The 27,224-nt window shown below is 42.2% G+C and overlaps 1 protein-coding gene across 6 annotated transcripts in view; it reads right to left on the bottom strand.

Moving 5' to 3' along the window:
* Cdk14 (cyclin dependent kinase 14) overlaps positions 1-27,224 on the bottom strand; it is a 587,756-nt gene that overhangs the window by 57,972 nt on the left and 502,560 nt on the right. For all 6 annotated transcript variants that reach the window (XM_052720087.1, XM_052720086.1, XM_052720089.1 and 3 more), the window contains one exon: positions 26,286-26,429. In XM_052720087.1, the coding sequence (XP_052576047.1) occupies positions 26,314-26,429 (116 nt within the window). In that variant the 3' untranslated portion in view covers positions 26,286-26,313. The remainder of the gene's footprint in view (positions 1-26,285; positions 26,430-27,224) is intronic.

The raw sequence follows: 27,224 nt of genomic DNA, 5'->3' as shown, positions 1-27,224 counted from the left end.
GATTAGAAGAATAAGCATTATCATACCAAAGAGGAATAATTTCAGTTTGTTGCTATGCTGGATTATTTATGGCCCTATTCAGTTTTTTTTATGTGTGTGTGGGGGAACCACAAAGAATGGTTTTGATCCTGAGACTCACAAACTCACATCATAGATGCATGCTGGGGATATTTACAGTTATGTGTACGGTAACTGTCACATATGCAAACACTGTCTGCTAGGACAAAGATTATATGGTTTATATATAGAGAGAGGATGGTGCACCAATAATTTTGAGTTATTTGAGAGGGCAAATAAGCAGTGCATATAATTTATTTTAAACTTTTGAGAAGCCCTTGACAAATTTCTACATCAAAAATGCTTTATAAATACAGTTAACATGGAGTTAGGAGAAAGTATTTTCTCATATGTAAGCATTAGCTGGGTTTTCTACTCAACACAGAAATTATCTTCAAAGTGAGCTCACTGGGGATAAAAAGAGAAATCTGCAGGGTCCATCTGCCATCTGCCTTTTTCTGACAGTAAGATACCCCCAAACATGGGTCTTTCTCTCTCTCTCTCTCTCTCTCTCTCTCTCTCTCTCTCTCTCTCTCTCTCTCTCTCTCTCAGTGGGACTTTTGAGAAAGCTAAAAACAGCAGACAATGCTAAAATAAACCAACGAAACAGGGAAATAAAATACTGTAAATATTATTTTTTAAATAGAGGGAGAAGAGCTTTATTGGTTGTGTTTAATTGCATGTGTGTTCGTGTGATAAAAGAAAAACATTGGCACACAGAAGATAGGAAATGAAGGTGTTTTAACATGACAAAACGGAAGTTAGGAACAAGAGGTAGAGAGTTTGTAAAATCACAGAGGAAATGAGCAGGCATCGTTATGTACACTATCTCACAGTAAAGCCAGGCAAAAATGCCCTCGAAACTTAAAGGCTCTTTTGGATACATGATAGGAAGGACCCAGATATACACATCTGGTGCCATTCAAGACACTGGACCAGGCTCGATGACCTTGGGAAATTAAGGAAGGTTCCATCCTGGAAACAGGACTGTCTAGCTGTCTCCACCTTTCAGAACTATCCTCAAGACAGTCTTGAACTTTCTCATGGACAGGGGATGAGGTGTGGCTAGCCTGGTAAGCCATCTCTTCCTTCCCCTTCACTAACTCTGAAAATGGAATGTGATCATGAGTGTTGTATTAGCCACGACTGTTGTCAACACCAGCCACTAATGACCTAATTTGGGAGATGAGGAGTGGAGGGGAGCAGGTTACAGACCAACAACAGTACTGTCTAAAGATGTAAAAGATCTTTCTGGAGGTAATTAAAAACAATTGTTGGCAGCTTTAAAGGCCGGCTCTCTTGTGTGCAGCATGGCATAGGACAGCTTGTAGGCTGCAGACCAATAAATCCTGGTTAGCTTTCAAGACATGTCAGCTTGCAGCCCTGGCTGGTTTACTAATTTACATTTCAGCCCTCTAAAACGCTATGTCTAGAGAAATAAGGCACTCTACGAAGTGCAGCAATGCTTCTTGATCAGAACAGGTCTTCGCGAATTCAGGGGTTACTACATCAACTTGAAATCCCCAAATATGGAGGAGAATAATAGGTTGCCCCTTCTCTGGCGTGCAGTTCCTGGGGTACGTGAGCACTCCGTTTCTGAGAATACTTTGTATCTGGGCAGCAGACAGCAATGGCTCTGGTTGCTCAAGCTTCAGTCATTCTTTATACAAGTGAAGGAAAGTGAGTGTGAGTGTTCGGAGCTTAGACCAGAGTGGCAGAGGATCCCCTGTCTTTTGCAATCTCTAACAGCTATCTTTAGTATACAATTAAAGTCTTGGGGTGCAAAGCAAGTGCTAGAGAGCTTATGGCTTTCCTTTTGATCATTTCTGTCTTTGCGTATTTTAGTTTGATTCTTTACCTTGCTTTTCTTTTCTTTTTTCTTTTTTTAAAATAATTTTTAAAAAGCCCTCTGTCAGTTGTCAGAGGCTCCAAGGCATCGAGGTGGTCTGGAGTTATCGATTAGTATTTTAAAAAATGAAAATTAATTTTCCTATCAGGTGATTATGCTAAAAATCACTATTATAGTACAGCTGGAGCAAAGTACCGCAAACCACGTGACTTCTGCTCTTTTGGTCATTCTCCCTACACACATAGGGAGAGCCGCCTGACCCATAAGAACCTGTCAGTGACTAAGGCTTCCACTGAACTCTGCTGCTCCAACTGTATTTTTATCCTGAAAGAAATATTTATGAGATGCCAGTGCCATCCAAATATGGCCCATAGTGACAATATCTAATACACGTGTTTCTTAAAACACCAAATGCTTATGCAGGAATCTCAGGTGCTTTCAGACCAATGTGCTTTCATGAAATTTACATGGAACATTATCATTTTATTAATAACCAACTGTGATATATATTTGAAGAACCAACTGAAACAATGACACTTCTGCCACATTTTCATGTTGAGAATTTTAGATTAAAGACAGATTCACACTTTTTTTTTTTCTGACTGCATTCAGTTTTAATCAAGGTTCCCCGGGCTTCTCACTCATAGTGAAATTGTATTTAAATAGGGCCTTTAGGGTGTTCAAGTTACAGATTAATTAACTCAATTTGGACAGGGTTTGAGGAGCACTGTAGTTCTTGAATCTCTAATTTTATCTCCAGAGGTAGCTGGCATTCCTTTAGATATTAGCAATGAAGTAATTGCATAGGCCTAGACTGATTATGATTGAAACATCTAAAATAAAGCAGGCTTGTCGGAAGCAGAATAACAAGACAGTGATAAAGGCAGTCATGATACACTACTAGTTTACAAATGCAAGTCACTGCTTCTGAGCTTCTGCCCCAGTCTCCACCTCTGCAGAATAGGTTTAAAGACACCCCAGAGCATGCTGTGGTGAAGACTCAGGAAGCTGGTTCATGCCGAGTGCTCCATGTGGCTGCAGCACACACCAAGCACTCTGTGAGTGAGATAAGGGATCAGGATATGATTCAGTGGGAGAGTGCTTGCCTAGCATGTGCAGGGCTCTGGGCTCCATCCCCAGCACTGAGGAAACAAAGTGATGTTATCACCATTGTTCCTACTAATCTTATTGGGTTATATGGCACAGCAGAGTCTCTGGAGTTAAGCAGCATTTATGGAAGGTGGTTTGTGCTTCTTCTGATAAGTTTTCTGGAACCTATAACCCTTACAGAACCTCCTGTCAAAGCTATTACATCTCCACCTCCAAATATACTCTGGCCATCAGCCTTTCTGGGCTGGACACACATTCCTGGAATGGGTTGTTGATTGTAAGTACCAGGTCTGATGTCCCAACTCTCTCTCAGATGCCACCTTCTCCCTGGTCACTGCTCCCGGAAGTTTGTTTCTGCTGTGAGGCTTCATTTTAGTTATTATTGTGCTGGACAGTACATTTCACTTTGAACATGGAATGGACAGAAGGTCACCTACTATGAAACTGTGGAACTCAGGAGCTGTCTCCTACATGCCTGTGTCTCGCAGGGAATCTCTGTGATCTGTTGACATCTGACACATGTTTGCTGGTTTGTCTTCTGGCTCTCACTCCTTTGTACCACTAGTTCCCATGAAGATCCTTCTTCCTTGGAAACTCCCTTCACTCCTGGATCCCCAGAAACCATATGTAAATCTTTCACTTTGTGGGTAGCATTCTGCCATGTGCCAAGGAACAGGTAAGTTTACCTCAAAGAGATTTTGTAATAATAAACATCATCAACTGTCAGAACATTAGAGCCACGTCTCAGATGAGCCCCAGTCAGGGCCTGGAAGATGGCTGACGTGAGAGATGTGCCTAGGTTATTACCAGGAAGAAACAGGCAAGAAAGATGCCTCTTCTTTTCTGCAGCCACAAAGTAAACAAGAGCCAAAGGACAAAGGCCCTAGTGGCAGGGAGACCCAGGGCAATGGGGGGGAGACCTGGGACATGGGGGGCTTCACTCCTAGCCCTCCCAGTGAAAGCAGACACCGCTAGTTTTGTTTTCTTTCATTTTTTTAATGAACTGCAGCAAATCTGCATTTTTACATGAAATCAGACTGACTAAAATCTTAAAGATTTTAAAACACTAACTTAGGCAGATGCTACATGGATGAGAACAGTAGCAATTACATGTTTCCAGGTTCTACACATGTGTTTCTACACTAAGAGAAAGATCATTACAGTTACAGGGTAGGGTGCCCTGGCTGGTCGTCCAGGAGACAGGCAGCTGGCACATACCTGGCACTTCTCTCTGTCCTCTGGTCTGACCTTATGCTTTTTCTTGTCAGTGCTGACCCACAGCTCAGCAACAGCAACCTAGCTTTCAAACACTCATGTTTATCTCATCAGAGCTCTCTCATGTCTGGAAGGAGTAAATCTTCAGTCTTGCTTTGAATTCCTGGCCTCAGGCTGCTGCTAACGGGTTCAATTTTACACTCCCAGACTTGGCCAAGTGGTCCTTCACAGCTCACCCCTCTTGAGTTCCGGGAGGACACCTGTGTGGGGGCCATGTGGCCAGTGAGCGACTCTCATCACTTGGGCACGATTTTAATTAGTCTCCTGCCTATTGCTCCCCATTTCAATCATATGACCATGCCACATTGGTGACTTCTTTGCAATGGCCACTAGGGATAAAGTTATAATATCATTTTCAATGACTGTTTCCTCTTTATTACTTTCTCTGCTTCGCACGAGCATACCTTAGCCATCTTCTGCATCCCACCCTTCATTTCTACTTCCTTGTTGCTAAGGAGAAAGATCTTGACTGTCTTTTCCCAATTGCTATGGAGCTCATTTCTCCATCCTTTGAGAGCTCATAGCAGCCCAAGCTCTGATCTTCCCATCCCCGTTTGTCATCCTATCTTTTGTGGCAACTGATGTGGAGCATTGGAAGGGTTGTCTATCTTTTATTTTCATTTTAGATAAAGGAAGCAGAGAGCAGAAAGACCACAACTGGCATGAAAGATCTCGAAGAAATCTCTTGTGCTTATCACAAATGCCACTAAATTCTCGAAGAATATTTTAGTTACTGAGCACTCTTTTTGGACTGCCCAAGCACTGGACCTAATGCTTTACAGTCTACATTCTGCTGGATCCCCACAAGCTGATGAGCTAGGTCCCTTTCTTATTCCCACTTCATTGCTGGGAAAGCCACGGTTCACAAGAGCTCACTTAGCCCAGGACACCAAGCTTATAAGTCATACGGTGAGGTCCCAGAGGCCTGGCTGCTAGTGTAAGCCAGGCATAAGCCTCCCCAGCACTTCCCCAGTTCCAGAAAGCTGCTGCAACTTAGTGAAGTCCACAGACAGGACTGATTATAACTGACTAACAAAAGGCTCACTATGAGCAGGTAAATACGGAAGAAGCTTATAAAGGCTTTTGTCGAATAAGTGCTGAAAAAACTCATCATTAAACAGAAGAGCTCCATTGAAGGGTCTGGCTTTGGGGCAGTCTGTGTCACACAGATCTCCTCATTCAATGTCAAGGGCAGAAAAAAACAAACAAACAAACAATCTCGAAATCTATTTCAACTTTGCAAAGGAAGTCATATAAAATACACTTTGAGGAAAGTCAGAAAGTCAGCTTGTTTTGTTCTTGGGTCTTTGTTCTCTTTGTATTTATCTCTGTTGAGGAATCTCTATCTCCACGATCCTCAGCTCTCTAAGGACCTCATTTGAGCATGTGAAGAAGCTCCCAAGTCCTCCACGCTCACGTCACTAGTCACTACTGCTTGATTCTATCTAAGCTCAGAACAGAAGAGAACACAGGAGGACTAATGGCTTTTCTCTTTATTCAGTTTTACAGCTGCTTACAGTCTACTCATATTTAGTGTTGTGCAGAGCTTTTTTCAAAAATGGGATTAATTAGAGAAAGAACATTCAACTTGGAGAGAGGGAGGGGAGGAGAGAGAGAGAGAGAGAGAGAGAGAGAGAGAGAGAGAGAGAGAGAGAGAGAGAGAGAGAGAGAGGCTGAAGCACCAAACACTGAGGTCCAGCTGGTTTCCCTAATCCTTTCTAAAACAGAGAAACAACATAATGGGTACTGTACTTAGAGGAACCTGAGAAACCATTCCTTCAATCTTCTGGCCATTGCATCCTTTGTTTAAAAAACATCTTAGGTAGAAGCATAAAGTGTAAAGCAGATTAAAGTGGAGGTACTTTGATGGGCGAGTTCAGGGGCTGGAGGTCTGCCCAACACTCCCCTCCCCCTGCCTCCCAGGAGAAGCAGTGAAGGGGATCTGAGGAGCAGTCACTGCTTTGAAAGTTGTTTTGGCCACAGCTCAATGTGAAAGAAAATGCATTTTATTAAGTGACTTAGTGTATAGTATGGCAAACACGCGCGCACACACACACACACACACACAAGAATGCACATGAAAGAATCATTTCATGAAACCTAACTGACTCCTACGTGTGATCAGCTCAGGCAGCTTTTCTTTCCTATTTACTCCGTTGCACCATTTTCAGTCGACCAAAGTGATATCATGCTCCATTAAGGGAATTAAAAGCATTGCATTCAATACTCGGAATAATTCTATAGATGAAGAACACGGCTTGGTCTGCAGTTCCACCAGCACTAAGGGCAAAATGCAGCAAGAGGTGGTAGGTGGGACTTCCATCCTGCTGGAGGGATGCTTGCAGTCATGTCTGGTTCCTTCTTTGACCAATCACAGGTCAAGCTCACATGGTTCCTATCCCATGAATGAGAAAAGCAGGGAAACCAGAACCGAGAACGCAGGATGATGGTGCCAGAGAGACCTCACATGTGCAGCAGGCCCATCATCTCCATTCACTTCTGCTTTGGTTCCACAGTGTCCTACATCCTTGTGACCCCTTGTCTCATTTAATAAAGAGAAGAAACCACTACAGTCACGACAAAGTTGATAAGACTGCCATCAGTGTACATCAAATCCACTTCACTACAAATCATCACCAACGCTGTGGGGGAGTGTAGAAAATACTTCTGATGGATTGACAGAACATTAAAGAGAATCCAAAAGAATTCCCAGTACCTGTTGCTTCTCTCAGGGTCCAGAGATAGTCACTGGATTTAAAGGTTTTACTGCATTTTTCTCACTAATGTAAAAATAATAATAAAAAAAAGACAAACAAACAAATGTCATCTATTTAAATGTCTGTCCCTTGTCACCTCCAATGTCAACAAGGGGTTCTAAGAAATGCACTTGTTAAAAACTCCACACACAGTGAGTGTGTAACCGACTTCAAACGCCTGTGCTTCCACACCACATTATAAAACGGGCTTTATAAACTATGTCCTACAAAAATAAATAAGACTAAGTAATAAAAAAAAAGATAAAGCCTTCATACAGAATTGCAGCAATTATATCCCCACAGCTACACTATAACCCACAACTTTGCAAGGGCTTTGATTACTGAACCATGGCTGAAGTGAATAATTTGCTTTTCACTAAGAAAACAAGCACATTCATTCTTGCCACAATGGAGAGAGGCAGTTTTAATTAAACCTTATCAAAAGATGAATAAGGAATAAACTCAATACCCATTCCACAGAACTCTATTTTCATCTGTTTAGTTTAAGCTCGCCATGTTCATGCAATAATTATCCACTGTCCAAGGAATGCCGGAGTTGTGTTAATGTTGGTAAAGATTTAATTAGCTCAATTATCTGGAGAGTATTGAAGCGAAGCTCAGCACAGTACAAATTTCTTCAGGCTTTATACATATCTCTGATTCAAAAACACAAAACTGAAGTCTGAGTGAACAAAAGCCTTACCTCTGCAAGTCCACCACAGAAACAGTTCCACACTTCATAATTTTATTACTCCCATTAAACATACAGCCTTTAGAAGCAGAGCCAGAGTGAAGGCTTATCTTCGTGTGTGTGTGTGTGTGTGTGTGTGTGTGTGTGTATGTGTGTGTGCGCGCGTGTGCGCAGTACATACAGTTAACTTCCTGGATCTGTAAATATGTTCTTAGAAAGTTAATTAAATTTGCCATTTAGATAAATATTAACATCCGAAGTCGAATCCTTAAGAAGGTTTTCTTTTCTTCAACATAGCCTACATGTTGTTACCTTTTTCCCAGAAAGAAACACACTTAGACACCATTGAAAGCACAGCAATACAGACAACTGTTTCAGTCTGTCAGACACCAGGGACAGGCAGGAGGGTTCATTTCAGAAAACAGATTGGCCCCCAGCGACCTGACCTTCCTGGTGGGAAAGAGAACACAGCGCCATGCTTGACAAGCTCAGCACAAAGAGGTATATTCAAGTCCCCCCCAATTCAGACATGCTTCTCACAGGGAAATGCAAAGCAGGAGACAGAATGCGCTACTTCCAGCAAAGAGAGTTCACTGAGATCAGAGACAGCCCCACCATAACCAAACTGACATAGTTAACCAAGTTGCAAGCGCCGTTTCATCCTCCCACTTAGAACTTCAGAAAGCTCCTACTGGCCATGGCCAATGTCTCAACTCCGGGCCTCTCCTCCGACGGTTCTCACTAGCTCCAGAGCAGCAGCAGAAGCCCCCAGACAGGGCCTTCCTGATGAAAGGTCCCGTGTTTCTCTGCCACTGAGTCCATAGCCTTCCTCCAAGCTAGAGTTTGTGAATCTCTCTCCTTACATGCTATCAGCTCTGCCTTGATTGTGGATGTCAGACAGACATTTTCTTTTCACAGAGATACGGAAACATTTTTCATTTTATATTTGTATGTGGTCTTCCAAGAAAGTTTAAAGTGAGCCAAAAATCTAGCTTAAACATCAACAACTAAAAAGATACTGATAAGGCAACAGCCTTAGGAAAGAAAGACTTAAGTTATATTTGGTGCCATAAAACAATGCGTGTCTTTTTTTTTTCCAACTTTCAATGTCAAGTTTTATTTTCTATCCTACTTGATCAGTTACAAGGAATGTTTAGTTCACATGTTGTAAATTTTACACACACACACACACACACACACACACACACACACACACACACTCAGATAAAGATTTCTTTACTTATTCATTAAGCTCTATGTGGAAAATCATCAATTTAAAAGGTAGTCACAATTGCTCATATTACTCTTACGAACAAATACAGAGATTGAAAAAATAAGACTCAGAGCATAGGTTTTTAGTACATATTTTCCTAACTTATAGGGATTATGACCATTTAGGTTCAAAAACACTAGGGAAGTTGAAACAAGTCTTGACTCCTGGTCCATGAGTACTGGGATGGGAAGGACTGCAGAAACACACACCTCACTACAAATGTGTAGATTAGGACACACACTTACAGTGGAGAACAGACCACGCCACGCCACACAGCACATTTCATTTTTGAAAGGAAGGCATCATTCTGAAAACTGGACACAGACTCAAACCATAAGCCCATCGCACCAGATTAAGATGAGGCCAGTTAAGTGTAAGACAAACTGCATTTTAGGGTGGCACAAACTGTGCCTCTCAGCTTTGGATGTGACCCTACAAGTCTGGTAAATCCTGTAAGGAAGCAAATGATCCATGCGAATCAGAACTGCTTTTTATCTGTTGCCCATTTTGAGGAGGGGAGCCTATTTTTGGTGAGCCGAGAGCTCCATTGTGCTGGCAAAGAAAGGCTTGAGTGTGGGCTGGTTTTGCCTTGTTTGTGGTCAGCAAAGAAGGGACGGTGGGGCCATTCGGCCTGGCCCAATCAGTGCTTCAGAGTATTCTGCCTAAGAACAGAGAGGGCTTGGGTGCAGGCTGCAACACCAGCCATCTCCACCACACAGATTTTCTTTTTTTGTGTGTGTGCTGATAGAAGGGGAGACTTTGAGACCTTTGGGTTTAGAAGATCTCCAAATGGTGAGACAATGGTGAGCAAACATCCCTCCAGAACATACCTTCACTGGAACAGCCTCAAGGCTGAGCCCAAGGCTTGGAGAAAGGCCTCTTGAGCTGATTTCCCTCTGCTCTTCACCCCGAACAAAGGTAGACCCACAATACTAAAATCTCCTCTCTTTGAATTAAAACTCCTTTGCAGGAAAATATGCAAATGCCACAGAGGCACTTGTTTGAGCCTGTTCTTCCCGAGGTATCTTTTCTGTCTGGCTCCCCCAGCAGACCCTGCATGGCCTGACTGGAGACCAGCCTTCCAATTCTGCATCTTTGACACCTCTGACAGTCAGACCCCTGGCCTGCCTGCCACCTCCTCTAAAAGGGGCTCATTTAGTCCTAATTAATTATTCCATGCATATTTCTGAAGGTATGGCAAACGTGCTAAAAGCCAACAAATGAAACATTCATCCATTTCTCAGTTAAATCTTCTGCCCCTCAGCAACCTCTTCCCTCTGACTCCTTGCTCACATACCCTTTCTTTTTTGGCTCCTCCTTGGTAACATTTCAAATGAAAAGGTGGAATGAAGTTGGAAACTGGAAACTAAAGGAAAACAGGCCGTTCAAAAGGCAACATACTGAATGGTGAAAAGTCACAAAGAGGCTAAAAGGGATTTTAAAGTAACGCAAAGTGTTTTTTGTTGGCAAAATACAGAGACATATAAACACACACACACACATACACACACACACACACACACACACACACACACACACACACACACACAATCATGAATACATTTATGTGAAACAGCCATGTAAGTAGAACATGTTTGGTCTCTGCAGACAGAAATTCTACAAATTCATTTTCTTTCTTTTTGATTGGATACATTTTTAAAAATTTTATTTATCTTATATCCCAGTTGCAGTTTCCCCTCCCTGCTCTCCTTCCAGTCACTACCCGCCCCCCCCCCCCAATCCACATCTCCTGTGTTTCAGTTCCGGAAAGGACAAGACTCCCATGGTATCAACCAAAACCATGGCCTATCAAGTTTCAGTAAGACTAGGCACCTCCCCTTGTATTAAGGTTGGGCAAGGTGACTCAGTATGAGGAGGGGTCCCAAAAACCAGTAAAAGATTTGGAGACAGCCCCTGCTCCCACTGTTATGAATCCCACAAAGAGCTCAAGCTACACAGCTGTAACATATATGCAGATTGCCTGTGTCAGTCCCATGCACGCTCCCGGGTTGTCTGTTCAGTTTCTGTGAGCCCCTATGAAGCCAGGTTAGGCTTCATCCAGCAACTGATGGAAACAGATGCAGACCCATAGGCAAACATTAGGTGAAGCTTGGGGAATCCTGCAGAAGTGGGGGAGAAAGGACAGTAGGAACCAGAGGGTCAAGGACACCCCAAGAAAAGCCAGCCATCTAATCAAATTAATTTTCTTAATGTTTGATTCTTCTCAATATTAAGTTTCAATGTGTACTACAAATAGCTGGTACAATCAAAAGACAATGACTTTATCTCTCATCCTTAACATGCAGACAAGCTAGAAATAAGGTCATGGATCTAAATTTCTTACTGCTCACTAATAGTTTCAGGTCCTGGCAAGTAGGTGGTTGTCCATTTGACACTGTTTATGTTTGTGCAGGCAGACCAACCACACTACCATCAGGAGACATGTAGGATGAGGTGAGCTGGTAAGAACATTATTTACCTGAAAAACTTTCCACCAGCCAAGAACTATTTAATTTTTGTCCCCTAGTTTTTCTAGATTGTTCTAGGGGACAAAAAGATCCTTCACCACCTGGATCCAGCTAGCTGCTGCAGTTTACTCTAACTTCCCACCTTCTTCCAGAACACTCTTAAAATGAGTTGAACTTTGCATGAGGGCTTTGTTTTGAGGTTTGCTTCCTTTGTTTTAAAGTACCATTCCTCTTCATGGAAGAGGGGGCAGAAAGAACTTAAGAGCTGGGAGACAGGGACAAGGGCTCTAAAATGCCATCTTCTCGCTATGACAGTCACCGTGACCAGGAACTCACAGTAGCTGCAGTTACCTGCACTAGGTCTGCACCAGACTGGCCCTGTTGACGGTCAGTCATGAATGGGGAATGGGACCAGGCAGCCCTACTCCTCCCTGCCGACAGTCTGGTTGATGGGGAATCACTGTCTTCAGCTGTGTTCTCACTGGTGCGCCTGCTGGGCTCCAATAGTTCAAAACCCATGATTACTTAGATGGTCCTGGTTAAACTCCGTGGGTCACAAAACAAAACAACAAGACATGAATATGGGAAATATATTTGTAGGGAAGAAACAGGTCTGACAGGAATGGGAGAAAGATAAGAGAGGGAAGGGCAAGAATAATCAGAACGCATGATATAAATGCATAAAATAGTCGAAGAACAAATTTAACTTACAACAATAGAGAGAAACACCATTCCTTTCCTTCATGACTATGCAATTCCAACTCTTCCTCTGCTCCAAGTCTCTCCCTCTGGCACGGCTTGTGCAAAACCCTCTGGAAAATTGATTCCTCCCTCATTTGTTCCCTGTACGGGTTTATGCAAACTTCTACCGAACCCGTTATCCTCTCCAATTTAAATGACCACATTTGTGCCCCAGACCTCTGAATGTCTCCTTTACTACTGCCCAGTGCAGGACCAATACCATGCTGGCTTGAGAAATATTTGCTCAAATAATCAATATGATGGCTACCGACTGACAGTAAAATGTTAAAAAATGAATTCCTGCTATGGGAAGAGATGGAGAAGCAGTGAAATGCTAGCACTACTCTGAGGTTTGGATTGTAATGGAAAAGACAAGCAAATCGACAGATGTCCTGAGATGCTTCATCTTAATGCCAGTCTTCCCCCAAATTCAGAATCCTGGTCTAATCATGAACAAACACCCTAACAGACATTCTACAAAACAACCAAGTATTATCCTCAAATCCATTAAGATCATAAAAGGGAAGGCTTGAGAAAATACGACAGCCAGAGGAGACTAAGGATGCATGGAGACCAAATGCAGCATGCCCTGGATGGGGTGCTGAAGCAAAAGAAGGTCACGAGGGCAAAAATTGACAAACTCCAAACAAAGCTGTAGTGCCGTGAATAGTATGGTACATAGTATGGTACACAGGCTAACTTCATACCAAGGCAAATGCACTATGGTTATAAAGGAAGCCATAAGGAGGGGTACTGGATTGTTTTACAACATTATAAATATAGAAGTATTTAAAATACTGAATTAAAAAATTACAACCCTACACTGAGTACTCCTCATGATCAGCTATTTTGGATTCTGAATTCTAAATGTACCCATATCTCCATGAGCTATGGCACAGCCCTCAAAACCGAATGGACAGCAAACATCTTTAAGAATCTGTCCACTCACCATGAAAATATTTAAGATGACACTACCATGACTTTTCAGGTAATAGCTATGTGAACACATACTTATTTGTTGTACCCAGGGAAAATAAGAGACAAAATTAAATTGATAGAATTAGAGTAATTTTATATGGCAAAAAGAATTTTGCAGAGAACAGTAAATTCTTTAAGGGAAAAATATAAGCAAAATAAACAGCACATTACAGTAGACACATATCACTACTCACACAGCAGCTCTTAATTTATGGTCTAGGAACTCCTCTGTGCTCTAAAAATGTAAGATGCCCAAGAAGGTCTTACATTGACTGTAGTAGTGATATCTGTCACATTCAAAGTTAAGACTGTTTACTTAAAAATATTTAATTCATTGAGTAAAGGTTCTTTCCATGCAAATCTGGTAACCTAAGTTCAATCTTCCCAGCACCCGAGTAAAAGTAGAAGGAGAGAAATGACTCCATAAAGTCCTTCTCTGACCTCCACCCACCATCACACACACACACACACACACACACACACACACACACACACACACACACACACACAGGCACGCACACATGAACGCAAAAGCATAGGCACATGAGCATGCATATGCATACATACACCATTTCACTCACTAAAATATCATCAAAATGCTATTTTAATAAAAATAACTGTGTTTTCCAAACAGAGCAGGCGAGAAGGTGGCACACTCTTTACTGAAATATAGAGACACACAGCTATAATCCCAGCCTTCAGAGGCAGTGCTAGGAGTAATTACAAGGTTGAGGCCAGTCTGGGCTATACAGTGAGATTGGTCTCCAAAACCAGGAAAAACTGTAACCATTGTACAAAACAAAACCAACCTATAAAATTATTTAAAGTTTTCTAATGTTTAACTGAATAAAACATTGGCTGGATTCTCATAACTGATTCTGCATTTAATTAATCTGCTATGATATGCTGTTTTGGCTGAAGAAAATGATAAAAATGTGTGCTTGCCTCGCAGAGATACATAACTAAGGAAGGACACATTTTAGAAGCTTTTCTAGATAGCTGCCGGTACTCTTTAATCACAACAAAACAAACAAAGCTTCCTGAAGACTTTTCAAACATTAGGACACCATACTACAAACAGAATCAAAAAAGAAAACCTCGCTGACTTCTAGTACCACCAATCTTGCTTGAAAAGATTTTGGAGAACTGTCTAGCTCACAATGGCAAATCAAAGTTTTTCATACTTTTCTCAAATTCTAGTTTTCTATCAAGACCTCCAATTTTATCTACAGCAACAGCTATTCTTGGCTACCTTCCACGAATGCTGTTTTCCATGAATGGCAAACTCTTTTTTTTCCCCCCATTTATGAGAAAGCATAGCCAAATGCCTACCCAAGTTTGAATAACCATAGTTTGTAAGTTTGTTTCAACTAAAATCTAGATTCTGGAAATCAAAACATCTAGATCAGTGTGTACCCCAAACAAGTACTTGTGACCTCCTTCCTGAGACAAGCATGGCACCTACGGATGCGGTAGCCAGGATTTATGCAAATGTGTCATTGATTACTGCAGAATATTCTTAAAATGTTTACCCAAGGGTAGGGACTTGATAAAAATAATATACTAACAAATAACTTTCATTTCTTCATTAAGAACAGTATTGAAGGGAACTAGCCTTTAAAAAGTTGTAATTGGTGGCAGTGAAGAACAGAACTCCTGGCGGTCGTCTGCTGTGGCCACTGACTTGATTCACGGCATGGCCAGAAGCCAGCAGGGCTACCTACTGGACCCTGAGCTCCCTGGTGTGAGGGCCAAGACAGGTGGAAAGGCAACATCTGAGGACTTGCAGGAAAACCATTTTGATTCTGTGGGGACCTGTGTGGTAAATGGACCACATGTCGAGGGATGTCTGTTTCCACGGAGGACAATCACAGGGTGCCACTTCCTTTCCTGAAACCCAGAGGGACCTTGTCTGAGAAAAATCATCAAACCTGAAGGTAAGACTTCAGCAAAGCTCGCCCAGTCCATAGAGTTTGGAAAGGCTCAACGAAGGGAATGATCAATATAGGGATGCCAAGCTCGACCAGAACTCAAATACCAGGGTCCACAAAGGCAGTGAACACAGAGTGACTTGGCAGCACTGAGGTGAGGGGACGCTGTAAGGCACTGAGACCAGGCATGCGCATCTCCTCCATCTACAACAGCCACCTCTAAAGTTAGGCCTTCCTGCCTAAAAGAGAATGACAGCCTGAGAAACCCACTGTAGGCAACCAACCATGTAAAATAGGTATTTATTTGCTTGTTTATCTATTTGTTTACTTTGTGGTGGTTTGTGCATAGCACTGGGGAAAAGCAAAACAATACAAAACAATACAAGATCTATCCCCACAAAACTCGTAGATCTGAGACACACCTCCAGTCCCCAATTAAAAAAATTCATTTTTCTAATAAATCTGCCAGTTATTAACAAACTGAATTACTGTGATAAATGATGTTCATTTTAGGTGAACCATTTCTCATACAGAAATATGAAAAACATATATTTATATATTCCCTTCAAGGCCAGTTCCTGGACTATATAATAAACCTCTCCAATAGAGAGATGAATAGATTCTCACTGATGTTTCAGTTTTTTGATTTGAAAGAACTAATGCAGCACAACTCGACAGCTACAGACAGTAGCTTAACGCTAAGCTTTTATGTGAGATACAGAAGGGAATGAATTTTGCCCTGGTGTTTTGATGGGGAGGGTTTAAGAGTGCTATTCACAGTAGACAGCAGTCTGAGGCTTCTTGATAAAATAGTACTGGCTGCTTAATAATGGCCTCATAAATTGTCTCAGCACTGAAGGAGGAAGAGAAACCGGGGGCAAAGCCATTCGAACACATATGTCCTCGGCAGAATGTGGACATTGAGTAAGCACCGTCAGTATTCAGCCGGAAGATCTGCAGCTGAGGCCCTTGTGACAAAAACACCAAGATAATGATCTCTAAGCAGAAGATGAATGATAGCATGAAACTTCTTATCAAAAGAAAATACACTTTCTAATAGAATGCATGTAGGCAAAGACTCCACACTAAGACCTATTTAATTCATTGTAAAAACCACTGGGTGTTTTCATTCAGGGCCTAGTACAGGAGTGCAGTCAGGAAATACCATCCTCTGCTTGGTCACTCTCCTCTTTGATTTTAAACTTGTAGGTTAATTTGCCTTATTGTTTAGTTCTGTTTGTAGATCAATTCTAGGTGAACTGACATCTAGGCTGTAGGGAAATTGGGAGCTTCCCCTTTAAGAAAAGCAAGGATTAAAAATTTAACCATGTACCAAAATATGATGCAGTCATCGTCTAGTGTACCTTTTTTTTAACGTAGGTCAGATGTAAATATCTCAGAAGCCATTGGGTCTCCTGTTCAACGAAGCTGCGTGTAAATGGAGAACCCTGGTTTGGTTTGTGCAGTGTTACTGAACAGTGGGCATAAACACAGCAGCCCCTCATGCTTCAGTATGCAGCTAAGCTAGTCCTCCACACCACACTCTTCTAAAGTTGTCCATCTCTATCTGTTTCTGTGGAGTCGCCACAACTGCACAGATAAAACATTTTAGAGTCCGTCAGCTTTAATTAACGTAACATGACCTGATCATTTTCACAGTTAAGAATAAAGAAGTTTGCGTTCTGTAAACCCAAAGCTCAATCTGCAGATTATGCTAAGTTGCTTCATTCATAGTCCACAGTCCTCCGCTCATGTCAGAAGGACAGCGTTTGTCCCCTCTAGTGATAAACAAATTATACATGAAATCAATTCCACTTCACAATCATTGTCCCTATTGGGTATTATCTTCCCTTCCTTGCTCCCTCCAGTTAAGCCTGCATCCTGTAACTAGCTAATGAGCTGAGGGCTTTCTGTTCCAGGTGGCACCCCCTGCCTGGAAGTCATGACATTTCCCATTTCGAATGCTGCTGGCATTTTTCGACAGCTCCTGCTAACTAGACTTTTTGACCTGCACTAAGAGGAACTCATCTGATCGAATCCTCTAACCTGCCAATCATTCCAGCAAATGATCTTCACAGTCACTCCCAAGGCAGGAATGGAAGGGGGGAGAGAAAGAAAGGGGAGTGAGAGGATGAGGGAGTCCGTGAGGCTGCTGCCTCTGCTGCTACCTAATGAGAATACTTTAAGTCTGTGAGGCAGCTGAACCGCTGAAAAGCTGGTGGGAAAATTAGGACACAACTGAATGCCTGGCTCCGTAATTACTGATCTCTTTCCATCCCGAGATCATTTTGAGAGCAACACCTCTGAGATGAGCCAGTTTCTAAAGAACACAATAATACCCCACCTTACCCAGAGAAAATAGATTCATTTTCTCCTGCCACTATCAATATGCAATTCTCATAATCCCACTCTGTCGAACAGCAGCCTTTGCAGAATTAATTACGTGCTATAAGCTTGTTAAGTGTGCATCTGTAAACCAAGGATGATTATCATGTTTGTCCCAGCCAAGACAAGCCCTCTTTTCTCCTCGGGCATATTTTAATGCTGCTAGTGCTACCTACGGATGGTGCTCGAGACGTGTGAACACAAAAGCAAACAGGTACGAAGGGACTCGGCATTGCACTTAGGAAGGATTAAATTCCCCAAACTCACAGAACTTAGTAATTGGAGCATTTTAAATCAATGAGGTAAAGTTGTTTTTTTTTTTTTCACATTTGGATGTGTCCAGCTTGCACAGAATCAGTGTATTCAATTACACTCACAGAATAACCCAATTACTTCACAAAGAAGGGTCCAGTGGGTGGCTTATTGTCAAAGGATCAAAACTCTGTGCACCTCACTATGGAGATTTGTTGGCCAAGGGAAGATACAACATAATTATGTGTTATCATTACACCACTGTATGTAATAAAATAAAATAAGTACTGTACATGATCTAGTTGCACATGATAATCACACATCTTTCCCATTTATAGCAATTAAGCCAATAGCCTCATTTACAATAATCATGTAATTGAGGGCATTTTACTAATTGCATTGAAAATTATAATCCAGAGCAATTAAAAATTCCAAGGGCACTACACAGAACACAAACTACTTTAAAACAATGGTGCTAAGTCACAATGAAAAATTTCACACAAGTATGGGAGCTAACGGAACAATATTCAGTTTATATGGTGATATTAGCTATGAGATAAATTTCCACCATCAAATTCTCTAACTTTATATTGTTTTAGTTTTTTCTAGACCTTGTACAGTATTTCCAGAGGTGGAAAGTAAGGCTTTAATCTATATATTGTTACTTCAACACTATAGGACTACTGAAAAATTAGACTTTGATGTGTAGCACTGAGAGAGAGAGAGAGAGAGAGAGAGAGAGAGAGAGAGAGAGAGAGAGAGAGAGAGAGAGAGAGAGAGTTGGTAGAAACAGCAGCCATTCTAAGTTCCAAAAGAGACTCAGTAAATTATTCATTTGCACAACCAATTTCATGTTCTTAAAAGCTTTATCCATAGAAGCATCTCATAGTAATGCAAACATTTTGTTAATTATACTTGTAATAATTTAGCTAAAATGTTTAACTTTGCTTATTGGAATACATTTTGGGTGAGGTTTTCACTACATTTGCTAGAATTTTAATCTGCTTAAGGCCCTCGTTTTGTGCCCGAGCCCCAATGTCTAACCCTTTTGATCCCACTCCCCAGGCAGACAAAGCTTGCATGAGAGGACTATCTCAGAGGGAGGGATGAGGGTGATCTGTGGGACAATGGGTGTGGTTTTGAGCTCCTTTCTGCCTCTCCCTCTCAACACTGTCATTTATACATTGTCCTCCATGCATTAAAATGTCAGCTCAGACCATCAGCCCACTTCAGCTCAAACAGCCTCCTTTTATGCTCAGACACTTCCTAGAGTGCCAACAGACCACAAAGACGGTCTGGTGGGACTCAGCTGCTCACTCTCCTGGTATTAATAATACAATATGGTACACTTAGGGCATAGACAATTCCTTCTGTACCCCCAAATCCATAAGAATCAACATTACATGAAAAGGAAAATTAGAGTTCCTGAGCTGTTGATAACCCCAGCCACAGGTGGGGCCACACACTGTAAAATATAGTTTGGTTATTAGTTACTCACATCTGTGCCTCTATCTGTGCAAAAGCTTTATTCAGATTATGCTGTTGACACAAAGTCCCTAAAAAATTGATCTGGGCTTTGAAGCGCCAGAAGATGCAAGCACCAGTGTTACTTTCTCTGTCCAACTCATAGTTTGAAAATCTTCTAATCTGGAAATGCTGAAACACACACACACACACACACACACACACACACACACATCACATCACACAAATAGAGACAATTTGTGTTAGGATCCATGGGCTAATGAGCCAGTTTGTGGAGTATCAAACCAGTTTCTTTTCTTTTAGCCATTCCTAAAACAAAACCGCAAACAAACAAATACCCAAAACAAATCAGAGGATGAAATACAGAAAAGCAAGATCAAAAGGCTACTGTTACTTTTAACATTAAAACTCACTCCAAATTGCTTGTTTTTAAAGATAAATGCAATGTATTATTTAAACATAAAGGGTCACCAGGTGAATAACACACAGTTTAGAAAAATAAAATGTTTGCTCACATTTATATGTGGCAGAGATGGGGTAGAAAAAGAGAGTGGTATTTAGGAAAGTGAGAGAATGGACCTTTATACTGCTCTCCTAAATTTTCTGTAAGTCTATTATTTCAGAACAAAACGAAGTGGTTTACAGATGCTCTCCTGAAACACACGAGGAGTCTTTCATTCTGCTTCAGATAGTCGAGGGCTGAGTCTTTGCTCGCCCACGTGTGGAGCTGGGGGGGTAATGATGCAGAGTGCAGGTTAGAGGTGTCCCAAGAAAAGGAAGGAGGAAGAGGGAACAGAAGAGAAACTTCTACAGCCTTTCTGCAGCCCTTTAGGAAAAGGACTCCTCAGCATGGGAAAGAGGCAAGTCTGCAGGGCTGTCCAACCTTCTGACACTGCCACAGTGGCTGTGGTCTACACATTTGTCAGACTGTGGTCCCGCTGTGCTGGAATTCACGTGGTCACCCCATTACAGTAAGGGGCGTGGAGGTGGGTGGGTGGGAAACTGAGCAAGGCTGCAGCATCTTCTCAGTTAGGTGCTTATAGCATGCATCAGGCATGACACAACTTTACAGAACAGATGTAGAGTTGTCTCGGTTTTCCAGTCCAGCGGGAACAATGACAACAACCAGGGCTCTCCTGAGATACAGCCTGTGCTCCTTCCTCTGTTCCCGCTATTTCCACAGCTGTTATCAACAACTACCCAAGACAAAAGAAACAATGAAACTGCAGTTGCTTGAGAAGAAGCATTTGTTGGATCATGCAGAGAATAACAGTCCTGGCAACGAGAAGAGAGACGCGCTCCTCCTTCTCCTGAAAGAGACCTAGAGTTACCACTCGGATAGAGACGGTGATACATCCCAATAGCCATTCTCTCCCTCTGCAACCGTAGTTGAGAAAGTGCAACAGGACTTAACAACAACAAAAACAAAACCTTAAGCCATCAGCCCCACATATCTCACAGTGAGGATCTGAAATATCGCACGGTATTTTAACCCTGTCTAACACAGCCAGGGTAACGCACACTCTAGGGACATAGCTTGCTTCATAGAAGCTTTTGAGACAGACAAAATCAGAGCTGCATTTTGAAGGGTCCTTATGAAGTGGGTAGCCACCTGATTGACAGCTAAGGGGACTGAACCAGGCTCAGTCCTGACCTCGAAGTGGCCTGGAATCAGGCTGTAGCTCATAAAGGGGTGGTTGACCCAATAGTTTTACTCTCTACTTCTTGATGATGGCTATAAAGTATAAAAATCAGAGCTGCTCTCTAGGAGGGTTTTAGAACCCAAGGCAATAAGAGTCCAGCAGCAGAGTCCTCCAGAAGTAGGACAACGGGAAGGGAGAGGAAGGTGGATCCACAAGCAACCAGAAGCCAGGCAGCAGAAGCCACAAAGCGAAGGGAAGATGAAGACAGTGTGAGTTGACACACACCAAAAAAGTGAGCCATGACAATGTCACAGCACGGAGGAGAGCCATGGGTGGCTCCATAACCTAGAGCGGTTTCCAGAGTCAATATGGCAGATAGACTAAGGCTACTGCTGGCTTCTGTCCGACAGGCCAGTCTTTGTGAAGCTTGTCTGTGCAGTTATACAGACTGTCAATCTGTCCTTCCTCTTGCACACCACCGCTAACCGAGGAAGCCACTGTGGAGGGATGCCCTTGCTAGCGTCTCTTCATCTTTGTTCCCGTGGACACCAGGCTTTCGTATCACTCTCAGTCACCTGGCTGTGACTCTCTGGCTCTTGCTTTGGCATGGGCCCTCCCTCTCTTGAACACAGTCTTCTTTTCAAGTTATTTTAATCCAGCATGAAACCCACTCTACTGCACCAACTCCAGCTCACATTTCCTGATTTCTCATTAAGGAGGTGAATGGGAGAAGTGCAACCCCTCACTAGTGTCTGGGGGCGGGGGGGGGGCATCATGCTGGAGAGCTCTGTGTCTGCCCAGTCTCATGAGACATGATGACCACACGCTTCAACTATAGAGCACTCGAAATTCTACCAAGGAAGAGACATTTAAGACCAATTGAAATTAATTAAAGATAATTTTAAATGGGCACACAGCTACTGTATTATATACCATGACACCATTCTTTCTTATGAAAAGGAGGAAAGGAGAAAGGGAGGGATGAAGAGAAGGATAATTAAGTTATTTTTGGTCATGTGATGGAATGCTATTTTCCTAGTTTATCTTTACTCTGTCCTGACTCAAGTAATTGGTTATTTTACCATATAAATATATAATCCCTGAATAGCTGGTGAAGATTTCACTATCCATGGTCCCCTCAAGTTCTTAAATTTTTTAATAATTTCATGTATGAATATTGTTCTTATGTCATTTTATCTCTCCTTTTCCTCTTTCCAATCCATCCAGTACCCTGCTCTGCCAATTTATGACCTCTTTAATTATTATTGTTACATACACACACATCCCACCCTAATAAATATATAAATACAACCTACTGAGTCCATTTAGTTTTGCTCCTACATATCTGTGTTTAGGGGTGATCACTAGGTATTTTGTAACCAACCAGGGAGCTCATCCCAGGGGAAGGCTGATTCTCCCTCTCTCATTTATCAATTAATGACCCCTGGAGTTTGTTAAAATACAGATTCACGGGCCCCAGAAATTGTGTTGAGAAGTCTGCAAGCGTTTGGTATCCCAGAATGTGAGGTGCCTACTTTCAGAGGGTGTGGCATCAGCACACTGGGTCATGAAGAGAATATGGCTAATAAGCAAAATACCAAATAAAACAAAACCCTTGATCCTATTCAATGAAAGTTCCTCAAGCAATTAACGCTAATCTCTTTACCTACCAGATCACTGTTAGGAACTAACTGTTTACTGACTGCGGTAAGCATATCGAGAGTAACCACGGCTTCATTGCCATGTAATCCTTAAATAATGTGGACTCAGAATGATAACATGCGGAAACAGAAGATCACCAAAGTTTGCAGAGTTAACCACTTGCAATTGGACCAAACAGTATTACTTCACACACTAGACAAGCTATTTTAAGTTTACAATGAGTTTAATGAAGTATAAAGACCAACTGATTCACTGAAAAGGAATCTCTTATCTCTATATTTTGTAAAAGTAGACAGTGACACACACTTTCTATGCCAATTTTGAATGACTGAAAAATGAAGCTCAGCACAGGCTTATGGTCAGTATCACCTTATGCAAATATAAGTGTTACTAATGGATGTGAGTATTCAATACTGTCCCTGGTATTCTCCTAAAGGAACATTTTCTATGTGCATTTGGGACTCCCTTAGATTTTACTCAACTCTTCGATGGTGACCAAGTGAGTGGGAACAAGCTATGAACCAGCTGGGGGATTTCTCTAGAGAATAAAAAAGTGTAGGGAACTCAGGGCTTCCATCAACACTGGCAGATATCCCTATTCTTAACCCAGGCACTTGCAATTTTCTTTTCATTTAATTTTGCTACAAGACTCTAAAACCCAAATTGCTTTCTTCTGCAAAGCAAAATGCATCTCATTAGCTTTCCCACTAAGGCCAATTTATGTAAATCCAACATTATTAACTAAATAATTGAAGTGACCTTAGTTTGCAAGGGAAGAAATAATGTGGCATTGAGGTATAGGAGAAATATTAGGACTTGAAGCATTCCTGCCTGCCCAGGCCCTTTCATTTCAAAAACAGCACGGCACAATGCAAGTTCCACACTGAGAGCCCTGCTCATCACCAGAGGGAGGGGCTAAAACTCTAGCCTGGACTCAGGCTCCCTCAGCCCCTAGGCTCGTCCCCTCCTTCTCCTTCCCAATCACTATGGGTATTATAAAAACTGAGATATTACAGTGAAATTTAATAATGCCACAGACTGCTCTGAACAGGTGACAAACAAATAAAAAATCAGAAAACCAAAGACTAGAGGATTCTATCTTTTTTTTTCTGAGAATCATTTACTAACGTGGCTTTTAGCTTCATAATGTCTCTAGTTTGAAATTCATTTACTGGTCAGAAAAAACGCCATGCCATGTGCTGTAGGGACCAATAAACAGGCTATGTTATTTGATCTCTAACATGGGAATATTTGGTAGTTTAACTTTCAAAAGTAAGAAACTAAGATGATTTCTTTTTCTGTTGACAGAAACATGTTAGAATCCAGCTTTCCTGCAGCTTTTCTGAAAAGAATTGAGATCTTTCTTTAGTGGCCTACTGACTCAGATGTGATAGCTGGAGTAACAGTAATACTGAAGCCTTCAAAGTCGACGTGATAAGGACAACACGCACAGGGAAAACATTTGTATTGTTATCAAACACTTCTAGAGAGAATCATCCACTGAAGCTCTGACTCTGGATCCAGTATAAGGAAGCACACTGCAAGCCTTATGAGCACTGCAGGCTGCAGTCTCAAGCACCTTTGTAAACCTCTTTGCAACTAGCAAGTTTTAATCTTTCTGGGCAATGCTCTGCCCAGTCAGCTCTTGATTGTACAAGAATAAGCTGATCTTAAACAAATCATTGCAGCTTTGACTGTGTAGATCGGAGCATTCAGAAGAGCCAAGAACAAAGGACACACACGGTCCTGTGATGGAAACTCAGGTTTGCTTGTGTGTGTGAATCAAGGAAACAGCCCACTTCCTGTTCTCATTCCACCAAATCAGCTAAGGAGTTTGTAACTTGGGAGCTAAATGCTTTTAAATGTGCATGCTACATACAACTTTCATGAACGAATCAAACCATTCTCAGAAACACGAGGCTCCTGGTCAGAAACTGGTCAGAATCATAGCCCCAGTCTATCTGACCAGTTGCTACTGGGAGTGGGTCCCGGATGCCACTGAGGTCAAGTTCCCTTTAGGTAACCACCCACCCAGTGGCCCAAAGGGAGAGCTGTACTCTCCTGTGGAGATGCAGATTTAAGAGCAGTAGCTCCTGATCAGCCTTTACAAGCTGTATTTTAACTAGGAATCTATTTTTTTACCCCTTCCAAATCAACATAAATCTCTACTGTGTTCTAGGCCAGCAAAATGAAACTCCATGCTGAGAGCATGAAAAGCTGAGTTCTGAAATCGCTGACAGGTTTTTCCCAGGGCTGGGTGTACATTTGAATTTGCAGTCTTTGCCATCTGCCCACTTAGTTTCTTACCAAATTTCCAAAAAGGAGAAATCCAGGCCATTCCCCAGAACACATGAAAAACAAAAACAAAAAACAAAAAACCAAGCATGGCATACTTGTAATCTTAATGCTAGGGAGGCAGAGACAGGAGGATCTCTGAGGTTTGCTGGACAGCTGGTCTATCTGAATCAGAGAGTTCCAGGTTCAGTGAAAGACCCTGTCTTAAAAAATAAGGTGGACAGAGATTGAGGGAGGCACTTGATATAAATCTCCGGCTGATACTCCTCTTTCCACCCCCCACAGACACACACATGAACAGTTCTTATTGTACACATCATTCAGCTCACTCCACTCGACAGTTATGGAACACAGAGAAGAAATGAACATGCTTTATAGAAACCAGCACAAAAAAGGCTTCCTCACAAGGGAAGTTCATTCTCCATTTGCTTAGGAGCCAGATGTGGGCGGTGGTGATGCACACCTTTAATCCCAACACTCAGGAGGCAGAGGAAGGTGGATCTCTGAGTTTGAGGCCAGCCTGGTCTACAGAGGGAGTTCCAGGACAGCTAGTGCTACACAGAAACCTTTACTTGAAATAACAAACAAACAAACAAACAAACAAACAGGGTGAGATGTCACAGAAATCCAGACATTGCTTTCGGGTAACCGAGAAAGACACAGCCTTCAGACATTGCTGTCTTACACTTGTCACTGGGCATGTGCGATGACTTGATAGAATGACATGCCTGGACATCACCAAGGTTGTTTACAGTTCCTACCTGCAAAACAGTAGAGGTCGAAGAGCTAAACTGTAAAACCCAAGACTTTACCATGACAAGTCTGCCAGAGCCAGAGAGGAGTCAGAAACCCGGAGGGCCCAATGGCCAGCTTATCTTAAAATGGGGACTGGGCATTCTCTCTTATCACACATAAAATCTTCTGATGGGACAGAAGTGGAGAATTGTAGGAGTTGCCAATAATTCATGAGAAGCTAGAAATCTAGACTTTTATGTGAAATATCCTAATTTAAAATGACAGCAAATAATTAAAAAACAAATATTGCCCCCAAAACAGCAACAACACCACCAACAAAAAACCAACCAACCAAACAAAAAAACAGGTCTGTGGTTTAGGTGCAGCTCAAAGTGGAGCATTCCTAACTTCAATGATGAATTCAAGAGCAGTTAAGACAGATGCCCAAGACTCAGTGGTTTGCATGTGACTGCATCACTAACTACATGATGCAGCGGAACTTTGCTTAGAGCCTAGGAGGTGCCGGAAAACACTGAAATTCCTGATTGTCCTCTACCGCAGCAGAATGTTTGATAAATGCCAGAATAGCCCATGTGACTCAAGACAGTTTTCGGGGAAATGAGGCTGAAATGTTTCAGTGAGTAGGTCTACTCCACGTCTATTATGAACATTGCTTCCCAGTTAAGCAGGGCCCCTTACCTGTGCTCTCCCGAGAATGCCAGGCCAGTCAGTGCTTGGTGTTCGACAGACTTTTGCCATAACTACTGTTTTTTCCAAAGGCCCTCATACTCTCTCCAGCTTCAGGTTGCAATCTCACATTTGGGACGGTAAAAATAGAAGACACTGGAGAGAGAACGAAAAAGTTCTGCTTACATCGCTATACACATGTTGACAACATTTTATTTAAAAAGAAAATGGAGATTGCAAAGCAGTCTGCATGTCCAGCATGTGGAACACTGTGGTATGTGTTGGCGTTTGAAATGCCAGTGGTCAAATGCGCACACACAGCTATATATATTCCATGCGGCATACACACGTGTACACACACACACACACACACACACACACACACACACACACACACACTTGCACGAGACAAGTCACTCATGACAGGAGTAGTTTTTTACTCTCACTTTTCCTGGGAATTGCAGAATCCTGCATCACGCACATCAGAGTAGAAGGAAATGCTTGCCTTGGGACCTTCTGACTGGGGGAGACAAAATAAACAACCAAATCAATCTAATATTAACGGTAAAAGTTACGAAGAAGTAGAGAAGGAAAACTGGAGGTTGGAGGGAGAAGGTCAGAGCCGTCCCAGGTAGAGAAGGACTGTTTGATCAGCCACGTGCAGGAGAGGGCAGGTAAACCTGAGGAAAGCCACCTCAAAAATACGTGAAGAGGAAAAGCCAGAGCTGACTCTAGGAAGGCAAAAGAAGGGGCCAAACCAGCTAGACTGCCGTCGTGAACACTGGGGGAGAGTGACAAGTGAGCAGAGGACTGAGTGACTCTGTGGAAGTGTGAGACAAAAGCAGAGGACACAAAGATCACCCAGAAAGACGGTGCCGCCATTTATTCTCAAGGGCAGTTCAGAAGGAGCAAGTCGGGATGAAAGGTTATGAGTCTGAGTCTATTAATTCT

The sequence above is a fragment of the Peromyscus californicus genome, unplaced genomic scaffold, assembly GCF_007827085.1.
Source record: "Peromyscus californicus insignis strain IS unplaced genomic scaffold, ASM782708v3 Scaffold_6__1_contigs__length_162567912, whole genome shotgun sequence".
Classification (NCBI taxonomy): domain Eukaryota; kingdom Metazoa; phylum Chordata; class Mammalia; order Rodentia; family Cricetidae; genus Peromyscus; species Peromyscus californicus.
The sequence above is the reverse complement of the archived record's forward strand: the minus strand, read 5'-3'. Positions and strand labels throughout refer to the sequence as shown.